This window comes from Saccopteryx bilineata, chromosome 2 (genome assembly GCF_036850765.1).
Source record: "Saccopteryx bilineata isolate mSacBil1 chromosome 2, mSacBil1_pri_phased_curated, whole genome shotgun sequence".
In the NCBI taxonomy this organism is placed as follows: domain Eukaryota; kingdom Metazoa; phylum Chordata; class Mammalia; order Chiroptera; family Emballonuridae; genus Saccopteryx; species Saccopteryx bilineata.
In genome coordinates, this window is record NC_089491.1 from 369,996,985 (window position 1) to 370,012,270 (window position 15,286).

General features: G+C 43.0%; 1 protein-coding gene and 1 long non-coding RNA gene across 2 annotated transcripts in view; both read left to right on the forward strand.

The window, feature by feature from the left end:
* The first annotated feature begins 382 nt into the window (after positions 1–382).
* On the forward strand, positions 383–10,703 carry LOC136323547 (uncharacterized). The gene is made up of 3 exons (XR_010728985.1): positions 383–565; positions 9,304–9,404; positions 10,507–10,703. It is a non-coding gene; the product is annotated as an uncharacterized lncRNA (long non-coding RNA).
* Positions 10,704–12,574: 1,871 nt separating this feature from the next.
* The window catches only part of HEATR6 (HEAT repeat containing 6), a 37,454-nt gene continuing 34,742 nt past the window's right edge, over positions 12,575–15,286 (forward strand). The window contains exons 1-2 of the mRNA XM_066263385.1: positions 12,575–12,796; positions 14,965–15,072. Of these exons, the coding sequence (XP_066119482.1) occupies positions 12,578–12,796; positions 14,965–15,072 (327 nt within the window). The 5' untranslated portion in view covers positions 12,575–12,577. The remainder of the gene's footprint in view (positions 12,797–14,964; positions 15,073–15,286) is intronic.

Consider the following 15,286-nt stretch of genomic DNA (forward strand, 5'->3'; position numbering starts at 1 on the left):
AGGAAAAGTGCAAAAGCGGGCTGCACGCTCACTAGCTAGCATCCACTTCCTAGGCTGTGATTTCTATAAGGACATATTTCTCATGCCCAGCCTGTGTCTGGCCCAGAGAAGACATTTAATAATTGTGCTGAAGATGAATGTGTCAATGAAAGCACGTAATAAAAGTCAGTGCCCATCCTCCACTCGCTTTCTCAATCACTTGTGTCTTTTCTGGTTCAGAAATTTTATTTGTCAATCAGAGAAGGGTGTCCTGTTGGCTCTGAGACTTGTTTAGGGAACAGCGTGGCATAATCCAGGGTAGATGTGGTGTGTGTTCTGGAGGAATATCCGTTTCTGGGCAGGGTTTGGCTCCCACAGTTCCTAGTCCCACCCCTTGCCTTGCATTTCAGCCCAGTGGGTGGATGAGCATAAATTTCAACTGTTTTCAGCCCCGCAGCTGCATTCTTACCAAAGACTTCCAACAGCACCATGAAGGCGATGGGCTTCCTCCTCCTTGTGACCCTCATCACCCTCAACCTAGAGGTACAGGAGCATCAGGCTGCAGTGATACCATTCAGTCTCTTAGGTGAGTCCTGGAAAAAGGCAGCCTTGTCCTTCTTGAATAAGGAAGCCAGAAAATAGGACATCAGGGCCCAGTGTGTGCAGGAGGAGGGTGAGAAGAGGAGGATAAGTGTTCTAGTCAAAGAGTCATTGCAGGGAACCACCTTGACTACAGAATCTCTCTTCTTCTGCCTCCTCTTCCTTTCCCTGGGTCACCCCTCTATCAGCTCCTCCACTCCTCTCCTTCCCCTCATCAGCCATCTCCCTTCTTCCCAGCATCTCTACTACTAGTTTCTTTGTTTCTTGCTATAAATAAATTGGATTGTCTAGAGCAGGGGTAGTCAACCTTTTAATACCTACCACCCACTTTTGTATCTCTGTTAGAAGTAAAATTTTCTAACCGCCCACCAGTTCCACAGTAATGGTGATTTATAAAGTAGGGAAGTAACTTTACTTTATAAAATTTATAAAGCAGAGTTACAGCAAGTTAAAGCATATAATAATAATTACTTACCAAGAACTTTATGTCGGATTTTTGCTAAGTTTGGCAGAATAAATCTTTATAAAACAACTTACTATACTTAAATCTATCTTTTTATTTATACTTTGGTTGCTCCTCTACCACCCACCATGAAAGCTGGAACGCCCACTAGTGGGCAGTAGGGACCAGGTTGACTACCACTGCTCTAGAGAAAATATTTTCTTAATTATGTCAAACATTAATCACCCCAATCTCTTCTTTCCTTTCACCATCAACACTCTCAAAGAAGTAATCTTAATTCTGTGCCCTAAATTCTCCATACTTTATCCCTTATCCCTTTGAAAACTGACTATCATCTCCATTGCTGCCCCCATCCCTCTGCTGTAACGTCTCTCCTGGGTCCTGTTGACAAATCTATTGACTCTCCTCAATAGCCAAAGTCTTCAACCTCTGCAGCATCTGATATTTTTTGCCACTCCAGCAGTCCCCAAACTTTCTTCTTTCCTGGATTACCTTCACTCTTTCTTCCCCTAAAGACTGTTGGATTCAATGCTTACCCCTCTTTCTTCTTTGCTCTCCTCCCCCTACATTCAACTGGTTGCCAAATACCACCTGTTCTTTGAAATTGTTTCTTGTTGTGTTCCTTCCTTCCCACTTCCCCCCTATTTCCACACTGTACTTCCAGTCCTGATTACTCCATGCTTGAGCCAGTGCAAGAGCTTCTCAGCAGCTCTCCCTGCCCCCAGCCCCATCCCCCTGAAGTTGGATTGCTTGTTGAATCCTGCTTCCTTCTGTACTCTGACACTGGAATAACCTTCATAAGTAAACAGCAATCATGTCTCTCTCTTGGTCTGCCAGATGAAATCTAAACTCAGATACTCAAGATCTGCTCTCTGTAACTTTGTCCCCTGCCTACTTCTTCTGCTTAACTTTGACCTGTTTCCTAGTATTTACTTATCCAGCCTCCCATTTGCCACTCCTCTCATATTTCTTGTATTTCAGGGTGGAGAGTGAGAGATGAGGCGCCTAAGGCACAAAATTTAAGGAAGTACTCATTCTCAGGATTGTGCAAGTGCCTCCATAAATTTTGTACCCGAGGCACCTCACACACCCTTCCCTAGTCCAAATAGTGTTGCATTTTCTGTTTGTGAATTTCTGCTAGTGATTCTTTTCTCACAACACTCTGCTGTCTCCATCAATTCTGCCTTTAAAAAAAATTCCTGTATTTAAAAAAAAATTCCAGTACTTCAAGACTTACCTTTTCTGATTAATCAAATTGGATGTAATATCTTCTCTCTTCTGAGGCTTGTTAGTCCTTTGGATACACCTCTCAGGACACTTGTCACACTGCTTTTTTTAATTTTTCTTAGCACTTTAAACATGTCTTAGTTCCTTTGTTAGACTCTAAGCTGCTTGAAGGTCTTAATCTTATTTCACATCTTTGTATTTCCTGAATCACCTCTATGCTTTATACAGAGTAAGATATCAACAGATACAATGAGTGACCAAATTACCATAACAGGGACAAGAAGTCTTTAACCCTCTCATCATAAATCAACAACAGCTAATAGAAACACGGAGGGATAATACTGATTTTCCCTGAGATCTGCAAGTACATTGTACACATCCGACCACGCTCCCTTCTTACACAGCTTTGCTAAAGTAGGCCTTGCTTTATTGGGATTATGTGAATGTATTGTTTTTATCTGAAATATATAAGAGGTTAATATTATTCTGCAAGTCATTTAAATTACATTGTTTATTGAACTAAAAGAGAAAAAGTGAAACTGGCTCCTTAAACATGGACTGGCCTTGCTAGCACCTTGTAAAGACAGTTGCCACAGCCACCATCACACCTGCCTGGCCCATGCAGGTTCACATTTGAAACAACGGAGCCAAGAACTGGTGGGCCATCATCTTTATCCTAGCTTGCACCTGGCAGGGAAGAAATACACACAGTGGGAAAACACTTCCCTTTCCATTCTGGGCTCCCAAGCCACTGACTTATCCGAGTTTCCTTGAATCCAAGTTTTGTACCTCACCAGCCTTATTCACCTCTGTTCCCCATCTCCTTCTCTCTGCACAAACTAGCTTCTCCTTCAGCACTCCGCCATCTTGGCTACTTCTCCTCTCTTCCACGTGGCATTTTACCTGTCCTTAGTCTGCTTTCCTTTCTCTACTCTCTCCTCTAATGCAAATCTCAGGAACCGAGACAGAGCAAGCTCCTGGTCTGCCCCATTTTATAGTGTAGAAATTGTTGGAATCCATGGGAGTCCGAAAGACCAGAGTAACAGGCTTTATTGAAAGGAAGAAAGGAACCCTGCCGGGCACTTCTCCTGGGGGAGAAGAGCACCGGTTACAGACTAGGGGCGAATTATATAGTGTTTGGGAGAGCCTAAGGGGATACTGAGGCAAAAGTCCTGGTATGTCCGGAATGCTCTTCCTTGGGGGGCTTCGAGCATGTGGGTGTTGAATCAAAAGTCCTGGTGTGTCCGGAGCCCCTCCTTGGGGCGGGTTGTCAACTTTTTGGAATTCCTCTGTCTCAGGGTCAATAGTCCAGTAAGGGTGAGGTCTGACAGATAAGCGGAACATCAAGAGGGCAGTTTGGAATTCACGTATCTATCATTTCTCGACTCTGTGGTTACATATAAAAGAAAGGCAGTTATTAATTTTATAATATATGGTAAGGGGTGATGAGGAGAAAGAGGAGAAACAATATAAAATTATTTCTTCTTCTGGAGAGAACTCGAGAAGGGAACCTTGTCAAGCCAAGTCCCTCATCCAGTTAAAGAGGTCATCAATTTTCATGCTGTGAGGTCTGAACCAGGCGATGTTTCTGAAAACCTGAGTGAGGAAGTAAAAAAAAATTTTGCGAGGTAATAATTGTTAGTTGCTTGCTGCTAGTGCCGAGTGGACAGAGTGACATGGTGATGCATGGTCTCCTGGATGAGCCTCATGAGACGTGCTGGTCTGGTTCCTCTCAAATGGGAGGAAATGTGGAGATTTTAAGAGACAGGCCACTTGTTGGTGTAAGTTTTTAGAAGGACTGAATATGTGTGGTAAAGAGGAAGAGGGTTTGGAGAACATTCAGGAGGGAACTTCTTGGGCTGAGGGGCGGCTTCTTCCTGCTGTCATCCCTACCTATTTGATATTTCCCTCGTGAAGTTCTCCTTGGGGTACTGGGGAATAGGAGTGTAGGAGCATTTGATTGTAGGTAATCCTAGAGATTTCTCTCATCCCGGCCTGTAGAAACTTAATAAAGAAAGAGGCAGGTATTTGGAGATTAGCAATGCAGAGATAAGGAAGGTTGTATAGGGGTGTGTGTGTGAAAGTTTTTCCATGGTAAAGTTAGAGATAATTTTTCCTGGCAGACCTGGAGAGAGCAGTTAGCTTGAGTTAAAAGAAATGTTTCATGTCCGTTTGTAGGCTCCAAGAAGACCCAGCGGTCTTGTCCTTTTACTATGTGAAGGGTAAAAAGACTGAAACGCATTAAGAAGTGAATGCTATTCATTCTCCTAGTTCTTCAGGGATACAGGAGAGCTTTAGGGTTTGGGGACCTGTAGAGGTTGAAAGATAGAATATAGGAGGTTTGCTGATATAGGGTTTCAGATTTTTCTGTTTCATGAGGGCAGGTTTCAGGGTTGATGTGTAGGGTTAGGTAGATTTTCCAGTGGTCTGATTGGCGAAGGTCTGCATGCAGTTCTGTAAGAAACTAGTAAACAAATGTAAGAGGCAGGGTTTAAAAGTTAGAAAAGTAAATAGGAGAGTGAGTGAACTAATGAAAGGCAATAGTAAGATGCCCAGTTTGTGTGAAACCACTGATTCCATGTTTATGAATTCGCTGGGCTTCAGAGAGAGAGAGAGAGAGTAAATAGGAATAAGACAGGGCAGTGTGGCTAGTCCCCTTGTCCCTAGGTCTACTTTTGTAGAGATTTCTAAAGCAATAAGAAGAGAAATTACCTGTATAGCTTGTTTTGTCCTTACATTGATGGATAGTGTATTAGGAACTGGAAGAGGCTCATAGGGTGGGATTAGGTTGATATTTAGGGTGAGATAGATTAGGGTACAGGTTTTTGTCTAATTAGTATGGAGACGCAGATAGGTGTTGGTCCCACACAAGTAGAAAGTTCCTGATTTGGTGAGGCAGGCTGAGAGGTGAATAGAGAATAGAAGGACAAGAGGTCGGTTTTGTTTCTGTTTCTGAGCTCCAGATGGTCAGGGTGGAGGAAAGAGACATCCTAATAAGTGGGGAGGGTAGAGGATTGTTAGCTAGGGTGACTGATTAAACATTCTTTGAAAACCAGTTTTCTGACTGTACAAATTCTTTTTTTCTCGGTATTTAAAAAATTTTAACCTCTAGTGACAATCAAGTTGACTTTCTTTTTAACCTAGTTTCCCTTTTCCCAAAGCCTGACTAAAAGAGTCCGTAGTTTTTTCATATATTTGCCATACATAGACCAACCAGCTTCAGGTTTGTGATTGGAGTAAGGCATTCCGTTTTTCTATTTTAGCAGCAGTGGGAGTTGTCAGGATCATGGTGTGTGGACCTATCCATGTGAAAGTCAGTCCTTGGGTGATGTAATGCTGGAAGTGCCTCTTGGACAGTGTTTGAACAGTTTGCTGAGTGACCTATAAAACCTGCAGGTACTTAGGGAAAGGGTGTTACATTTCTACACTTTGTAGTTAGAGTTTAAGTCCTAGTGACCACTGCTTCTAGCTGGAATTACCAGCAGGTCCCAGCCTATAATAGGCATGGGGCATTGAGATAAGAGGAACAAAGGAGATACTAAACATTAAATAAAGCAATAAAATCAGACTGTCAATACCCACAGTAGAGATCTTTGAGGGATAAATAAAACTTAAATATTCAAGCAAGGCATAGTAGATGGCCCTTGTGTTTACAAGAAATGAGATCAGTTTATCTGCTACTTGGAAGAAATACCTTAGGCTCGTGAACGATGTCCTTGGGCCTTCAGTGGCAATTCCCAGCACGCTGTGCAAGGTCAGGTCACAGGTAGCTGGAGCAGGGCTAGAAGTGACTGAACCCTCCCTCCATGGAGCAAGGGGGCAGCTTACCTTCTCATGTCCCTCTTTCCACAGCACAGGTGTGTCAACCGGTGGGGCCGGGAAGCCTGGCAGGCTTCAGTTCAGTGACCTTTCTTTCCACTCTGGAGCAGGGCCCTGGTAGAATGCTGTGAAACCCCTTAGGGCGCTGGAGCCAAAAGTTGGTATTTCCTGACTTCTTTTGGGCCTTATTTGCCTTTTCTGTTACTTCCTTGGTCATTATAGACCTTAAAAGCCATGCTCAGAAGATCTCACTGAGGGGCTTGACTAAGAGAGCAAAATTGGGATTTCAGTGTTTAAAGAAGCCTATTAGACTGAGGAAAGAAAATATTTGATTTGTTGTGGTAGGTGGTTGGAGACTGTGGAGGGTCTGAGTTTGATCTAGGGTGAGACTTCAGGTGGTGGGGGTTAAAGTAATGCCTAGATAGTCTAGGGACTGAGAATAAAGTTGAGCCTTAGCAGAGAAGACAGGATAACACTTCATAGTGAGGAAGTTAAGAAGGGTGGTGGTGAGTCTCCTTGAGGCAGGCAGGGAGGGGCTGCAGAGGAGTAGGTTATCTACATATTGTAAGAAAGTACTAGTTTTGAGATTGCATGCTGCTAAATCCTGAGCTAGTGCCTGCCGAAACAGGTGTGGGCTGTTTTTGATTCCCTGGGGTAAGACAATCCAGGTAAATTGCTGGGCTGCATTAGTGTCTGGGTAAAGGCAAACAGAAAGTAAGAGTCAGGGTGTAGAGGAATGGTAAAAGAAGGCATTCTTGAGGTCTAGAACCCTGAAGTGAGTGGTGTTTGAGAAAATGTGTGACAGTAACTTGTAGAGATTAGGGACCACTGGATGGAGGGGAATTACTGCCTCATTGATTAGGTATAAGGCTTGTCAGAGGTGATAAGCTCCTGAAGGTTTTCGAACAGGAAAGATGGGGGTATTGCAGGGAGAGTCCGTGGGGATGAGAAAACCTGGTTTATGAGGTGGGTAATTACTGGTTTAAGGCCTTAGAAACAGACACAGTTACACATTAAACAAAGACTTCACATATTATGAATTAAGAAATTTAAATGAGCGCGCTTTAGTTGTTTCAATTCAAATTATACTAGAGATATTTTCTGACAAACAAAGAGACAAGACAGATTACGTACTCACATAGCTTAATATACAATTCTGTTTTTTAAGTTTTTCGAGATGGCCAGCAAAGGAGCCAGGGAGTTGCCAGCAAAGAGGGGAGGAAGAGAGAAAGCAGACGGATGGACAGTGTGAGCAGCTGGATGGAAAGAAGGAAAGTCAGAATCTGCAGGAGGAGAGAAGGAGGTTAAAGTATTGGTGTGGCGCCACGTGGTCAGAGGAGTCAAAAGGATTTAGAGCTCTGAGGAGAGAGGAGAGGGCAAGGAGGAAAGAGGCACAGTCACAGTTTGTAAGGAAGGAGGAGGGGTCGGAGAGGAGACAGAACTGCAGTTTGTAAGGAGGGAAGAGAGGTCAGAGATGAGACAGGCACTGCAGCCAGAGCCACAGCTTCTAAGGAGGGGGGAGGTGACGAAGAACACAGTGGAGAAGGGAGAGGCCCCTGGCCAGCAGGGGAGGGAAAGAGAGACTGATGAATGAGAAAACAGGATTTAGTGAAGGAAAGAGGCTTTCTGGAGGGAAGAGACTCCAGCAAAAAGATTTGCTGAGGGAGTAGAGAGGGGTCCCGAGAGAGGGGTGCCCCTGGGGTCAGGCAGGAGGAGAGAGTTTGGGAGTCCGCGGAGAAGGAAAGATTAGGAGCAGAGGTGTTAGGTGAGGTTTCTTTGGCCAAAAACGGCCTGCGTGTAGAACAGAAAGTACAGAAATTAAGGACAGGAGAGAAGAGAGAAGAAAGCCTGCACGTAAGGAACTTCTGATGCCCTCCCCGTCCGGTGGCAGAAATTGTCAAGATCTCTTAGGATATTATAATCGAATGTCCTGTTTTCAGGCCAATGGGAGTCATTGTCTAGTCTGTACTGAGGCCATGCCGTGTTAGAGAAGAAGATTAATTTCTTTGGTTTGAGGTCTGAGAGACCGAGTTTGGTGAGGTTTTTTATGAGACATCCTAGAGGTGTCTGGTCGGAAGGCTTAGACTCTGAAGAGCCCAAAGTGGAGACAGGTGAGCAAGAGGGGGTGTCCCCGCCTTTTGTCACTGTCTCAAGAGGAGAGAATCTCCGTGTGGGGGAGTTGTCCCTGATAGAGGTCGTCACCACCTGTCAGGGAGCTCCGAGGACGAGAAGTCCGAGAGAGTGGAGAGGTTTGGCTAGGAGCCTAGTCTTCCGTGCAGTCCACTGAGACTGAGTCAAACCCCTCAAAACGTGAGGCGTATCAGAGAAAACCGTCCGACCAGAAAGGGGTATTTTTAGAGAGAAATTTAGAGGCCAACCGGGGAAGGGGAAGGGAGAAACTCCTTACCTTTCTGGTCCAGCAGGGGTTCAGGACAGGGTTAGACTGCCGGCCAATCAACCCGCAATTACACGTCCAAACAGAATCAGGGAGTAAGCCCGGGACGAGCTGCCGCTGCCCATTGCTTCCCTGGTTGTAAGTTTGGACGGCAAAGAGGGATCGTCCAGGCAGTTAGTACCCTGTCCCGGGTTTCGGCACCAAATGTTGGAATCCATGGGAGTCCGAAAGACCAGAGTAACAGGCTTTATTGAAAGGAAGAAAGGAACCCTGCCGGGCACTTCTCCTGGGGGAGAAGAGCACCGGTTACAGACTAGGGGCGAGTTATATAGTGTTTGGGAGAGCCTGAGGGGATACTGAGGCAAAAGTCCTGGTATGTCCGGAATGCTCTTCCTTGGGGGGCTTCGAGCATGTGGGTATTGAATCAAAAGTCCTGGTGTGTCCGGAGCCCCTCCTTGGGGCGGGTTGTCAACTTTTTGGAATTCCTCTGTCTCAGGGTCAATAGTCCAGTAAGGGTGAGGTCTGACAGATAAGCGGAACATCAAGAGGGCAGTTTGGAATTCACGTATCTATCAGAAATCAATACCTTTAATCCAATATACAAACATGGAAGTCTCTGATACAAAGTCACTTAGGGTGGGAAAGGCTTAGTCATAAAACTAAGCCTTAGGTTCTAACAACCCTGCCTGCTTACAGCCTGTCCCCCACACCTAAAGCAAAGTGTAAGCGAGCAAACCTATATATCATATTTACAAACTTATTTGACCAACACACCTGACTTAAAGCACAATGGTACTCATCCTTGTCTGTTCTAATCTAGGCGCCTGCATTGAACTCTGCAGCGCCGACTGGGACTGTGATGCAGGGGAGCGCTGTGCCAGCAATGGGTGTGGCCACGTCTGTGCTGCAGACTAAGGACAGGTAAAAACAGCAAGACCTTTCTTGCTGCCTCAGACTTGTCCAGCCAGGCAGGCTGGACACTTAGTCTTGATGGGACTTTCCAGAAATGGATGGGACCAAAGGTTGTCTCTTTGTGGTCTCTCCCTCTTCACCCACCATTCCAAAAAGGGGGGCGGGGAGAAGCATCTGTCACAATACAGTGGTTTCAAAACAGCGACCTCAGCATTCCAGGTCAACGCCTTATCCACTGCGCCACCACAGGTCAGGCACAAGATAGTGGTTTCCAAATCTTTAAAATAATTTAAGTACCCAGCATATCCTGGAGAGAAATTAGACTATTTGATCAAAAAAAAGATAAATATCACCCACAATCCCAAAATGATGTCTACTTAATACTTTGGTGAATACTTTAAACACACAAAAAAATATATGATGCTTATATAAAAATAAGATAATCTTTTGATTTCTTGATTATTTCACTTTGCAATAGCTAGTAAACTTTTAGTATCAACATGGATGCTTCTATACCATCAACTTTAATAGCCTTACAGAAATTCATCATACATGTTCATATACCCAGCAACCTCCATTCATACAAATTAAATGTAGTTATTATTTATTTTACTAATATGGCTAAAGTGAGTATTAAATTAGTGCACATGCCTTTATTACTTTTAGTGATAAATTCTAAGAAGTATAATTAATGACCAAAGAATATGCACATCTTAAGCCTTTAATGCTCATTGCTATATTGACTTATAAAAACCCCTTTTCTCTAAAAATATTTCAGGGTCCTCACATAATTGATAGCTTCTTTATTTTCAGTAGCCATTAAATTTTTTAACTTATTAAAAGCTACTGATTTAGTTTTTATTTTAAATTAAGTTGTTGTTTTATTTTAAATTAAATACAACAGAAGATATACTTGAAAAATAACCCACTTGTGTCCAGAATGTACTATTTGTCCAACCCACCCACAATCCTTGGATGTTTTTGTCCTTACCAGTCCTTGCAAGTACTTAATGATTTCCAGAATTGGAAACTATCGCTTCTCAATTGTATTAAGTGCATTCAGATCCCCAAAACAGTAGGTCTCATGCATAATTTTTTGTCCATTTCTCAGATGAAGACTTATCTTAAGGGTCATCCTTCTCATAATTGCTCACCATTTCCTGGAGTTCCTGTCTTCAAAGATATGGCTGTTTGGATCTCCTTGACCAGGAAGATAGATGAAAATGGGGGCCTGTAAATGGAGATTACAAGGGATACGGCGGGGACAAAAAATCTGCTTCTTTAAATAAATCAGCATTGTTAAAAGTACTCACACTGCTTGAGTTATTTGGGCAGGGGTAATAAGGAGGAGCAGAAGGAGAAGGCAGGGGATAGATGACATTTGTTGAGTACTTGCTATACAACAAAGACTTTTTTCACAGTTTCCCCAAGCATTATCTAATTTATACTTAAAACAGCTTTGTCATTATGCTTCTTATCATTACCAATTTTACATATAAGGACACTGAGGTTTGGAGCAATTAAGTAATTTATTCAAAGTCATACAGCAGATAAGTGGCAGGGTCTTAACTATAATCCCAAACAAACTAAGATTAGCCATGCCAAATCAAATCCTTTCCACAGTCTTTCATGCCATCCCCACTATGGTTACAACTAGGCTTCACATTTTTCTAGCCCAATGTGTTGGAATCTCTTATGCACTGTTTCGAATATTCTTCATCGCACACTCCTATTGTAAGTATTGCTACAATCAGTTTATCTGAGGCATCTACTGGCTTAGCACAGGATAAACTTGTACCCTACCACTCCACACCTCTCACTTTTGCCTCGGGGCTTCTTGACTATACAATAAGCGACTCCTGCAGGAACCATCACATACTCATGCATGCTCAACTCAAAAGCACTAGAGAACTCATGCTTGATGGGGCAACACTTGACAATAGAAGTCAAAGACTTACAGATATGTGGTTACCCCTTCCATTCCTCAAGAGGGGCATTCTGAGAGCATTCGAATAGGCTTCTCAGAAAGTCCTAAGGATTGAGCAGTCACTCGCCCCTTGCAATAGCCAACTCAATAGCACATATTTGTATTGATTCTTCTCTCTTACCTGTTCATTCCTGAATAAAAACTCACATGCTGACCTCATCCGTGACTCTGGTTTAGGAGAACTTCAGACTAAAAAAATCAGTGACTGGGTTTCAGCTCCTGATTTTCTTTGGGCAAATGCTTAAATATCACAAATACATACACATACGTAACACAATCATGCACATATCCCCCAAATAAACAATCACCTACAAGCATGATATCTACAAACAAAAAATAAATATTTCTCCCTAAAGAAGCCCAAAGTTTTCAGAGAATTATCTCTTCTAGAGCATATGCCTAATTTTCATTGCTAAACAAAAGTGCTTTCTTCTCAGGATAAAACATATACATCTGGTGATTTTGAGGTTTTCCTTCAGAGCCATGGGTGAGAATTTGCTTTATATTTGCCTAACGCAAAGGTTTTCGGAGGCTGCCCAGATGTAAATTTCAAGGCTTCACCTCTTGGGTGACTGAAAACAGTTCAGTTTTTTAAATGGCAATTTTCTTTTCAAAGCATTTTACTTTTAAGATTTCAAGAAATCTTGGGGGTGTCCGATCTCAACCAGGTCACCACCCTTAAGCAGGTTGTATTTTACATAATTCTGTTTGAACTCCCAAATTACATTTCTTGTTAGTGAGGTGTCTCAAGACCCCCAGAATTCATAGACAGCTGCAAGGAATACTGGAGATTGCAACTTTTATTCAGGTTGCTTTTGTGCCTGGGGAAAAAAAATCAGGGGCTTTAATACGATGTACAGAGGAATGAAGAACTAGTAGTTTCTGCCACAGCCATCCACAACAGTCCCTCCCCAAATCTGGTACTAAACAGGAATGTCCACTCTGCTCAGGAACAAACTTTCTTGGAGGTCAGAGTCTCAGTTAGCCCTCAGGGAGAGATGGGCGAGGAAGAGTCTCCAAGCTAATTTCTGAAGGGTATCTACAGGGCACTAGTCTCAGGAATTGTTCCCCAATATATTGGAACCATATCTGATCGGATTCTGGGCCAAAGACAGTACGTATAGTATTTCCGGAGCAGGAGCGCGGAGTAAGAAATGCCCCGGAAGTATTTCCCTGGTTGCTTTACGTAAGAAAGATGGCGACCGTGCAAGTCGCTAGCTCCCCGCTGGGCGTTCCGCCACGAGAGGCACCCCCGGAGCTACCCCGAGAGCAAGGCACTGGGTTCCGCCGCCTGTCAGCCAAGCTCTGCGCCCTGCGCCCGGACGACAGCAGCTCCTCCCGCAGCGAAATCCACCTGATTTTAGACCAGCTCATCTCCGAGAACTACAGCGAGGTCGGCGGCGTGGCCCCGGAGGTAGGCGGGGTGCCGGGCGGAGACGGCTCCAAAAGCATCTTCTGGTCCCGACCCCACCCCTCAGGGACCCCCACTGGTATCTCCCACCTGCCTCTCCAGGCTTTTCTCAACCCGCTTCAAACTTTTTAATTTCAGGCTGGTTTGCGCCTTCCTGCCATGGCACATTCTCTGCGATCTGTTGAAGATCCTGCAGCACTTGACACACTTGCACCTTTCAAAATCCAACTTGATGACTTCTGCTCTGAGACAAAGGCAGATGTCATCTCAGATTCCACCTTTCCGTTCCCGCTTCTCTGCCGCTCCACCCCCTGCATCCAGAATTGTATATAAAATTCACTGCTGCTATTTATTGAGCACGGGGTACACGGATCGCTTTTCCGTGCATGGTTCCAGGAACTTTAGAGCATGAGTGTTATATTAGGTCGATTTTAGTAATAAAAACACTGAGGCTTATAAAAAGCCAGTGTTATATTGCTGGCAAAGGCAGAGCTAGAATTGGAACCTAAATCTGTCACAAAGTCCCTGCCTTTTTCTATTGAATATTTCTTCAAGCTAGCTCTGTCCTCTGCCACCTCTTTAGAAGTACTTTGAGTTATTCACACACATTGGGCCTGAACTCTTGACTCAATTATAGACTGCCTTCTGGTGCTCACAAGCACCTCAAATGTGACAGTTCCTAAAAATGAGTCGTTATGTCTAGACACACACTGTCCCCAACCTGTCGCACACAGACATGCACAGTCTTCCAAGTCACACAGGCACTAACTGGTTCTTGTACTTTATTTCCTTCCAGATCTTATCCAATCCGAATTCTTTGCAATCTATCTCATAAACATGTCTCCGTCCGTCCCCTCTGTATACCCATTGCTAAGCCCTCAGACCAAGTGACTCTTCCTTGAACTGTTACACTTCTCTGCTCTAATATATTGCCTGACTCCAGTCCAGCCCTTCTTCAAACCATTTCTTGCTCTGCTACCAGAGTTATCTTTTCTTTAGTGGGAAAAACAACAAGAACAACTGATAGGAAAAGTGAAACTTTGATTTGGGAAGATCTTCAATACATATTGGTAAATGGTCAAAGTAAGTTACAGAACAATCCATAGAGTATGAGACCAATAGAAGTTAGGGAGGTTTAAACATTTATATACATTTACAGATACAAAGAGTTTACAACAAAATAAAAGTTTGTATTACTAGGAAGTAGAGTGGAATTAAGGGAATAGTTGGGGACTTTTGTTTTATTTGTATAGTTTGATATTTTGCACCCAAAGTATGTGTGTTTCCAGTTTCCTGTACTATAATTCCTCCCTTGGTGCCCTGATTGCAGTCATTTACAACTTACTGTTCCTCAAGCACCTATTGGTGTTACTTCCACTAGTATTCCTAGTCTTTGCGCCCAATTCCCTTTGCTTGCAGTGTCTTTCCGCGCCTTGTCTGTCTGCAGATATTTACTCATCCTTCCAATCATTCTAGAGTCTACTTAAAAATCACTTCCACAGGACCTCCCTAGTTTCCATTTCCCTAGAGTTTGTATTTAGTTCTTCCAGCACTTAGTTTACTCTAAATATTTGTGAGTATTTCTTCCCCCTCATTAGATTGTGAGCCTCTGGGGTTCAGAAATATGTTTGTTTACCTGTGGAACACAAAGACCTAGCATACTACCTGGCACATAGTAGGTTCTCAGAACCTTTTTATTCAATATACATCAATGGATAAATGAATAGTTCATTTATTTTATTTATTTATTTTTAGAATTCCCTAATTTTACATTAAATTTATACAAGTGTAATTTCTGATTTTCCCAGTGGCATTGAAAATCTGGTTTGCTGCTTTTTGGTATTATCTTCAGTGTGTACTTTTATATCATGGAAGCCTTTCTTTGGTTATTTAGTTATACTGCCTCTGCATATGTAGAGACTCCGGAGTCTATAGCCTGACAAAAACTGTGTTGATTCTTTTTTCTCTTTTGTAGCACATCCTATTTTTGTGCTGTCACTTCCTACTTTCTGCCTCAAATATCATCTGTCCCCATTATGAGTGTTAACATTCACTTTTATTTTCCTATTTACCTGTTTTATTTTAGTTTAGATTTTGGTAGTGGGCCAGGGGAGCGGTCTTCACTTGACTAATCGGTCGTTGTGTTTTTTTTGTTTGTTTGTTTTTGGTAGGATGTCTGTGCTCTTCTTGTCCAAGCTTGCCGAATGGTGCCTCTTAATCAGAACCATCTTATCAGCAAAGTGTCTCAGCTTGTCCACCATTTACTAAACACATTACAGGTAACCATTTTGAAACTTCAGAATTCAGATGATGAACTTTGAGAATAAATAAGTACCTTTGAAATACTGTATCTGTGGAAGGTTTGATAGGCTGATCTTTTGAGAAAGAAAATGCCCACTAAGAATGATGTTAAAACAGTTTTGTTTTGTTTTTGTCAATTATATTTTATACAGTTCTAGAAATTTTTCCATTAGAGGTATTCTGAAGAAACCA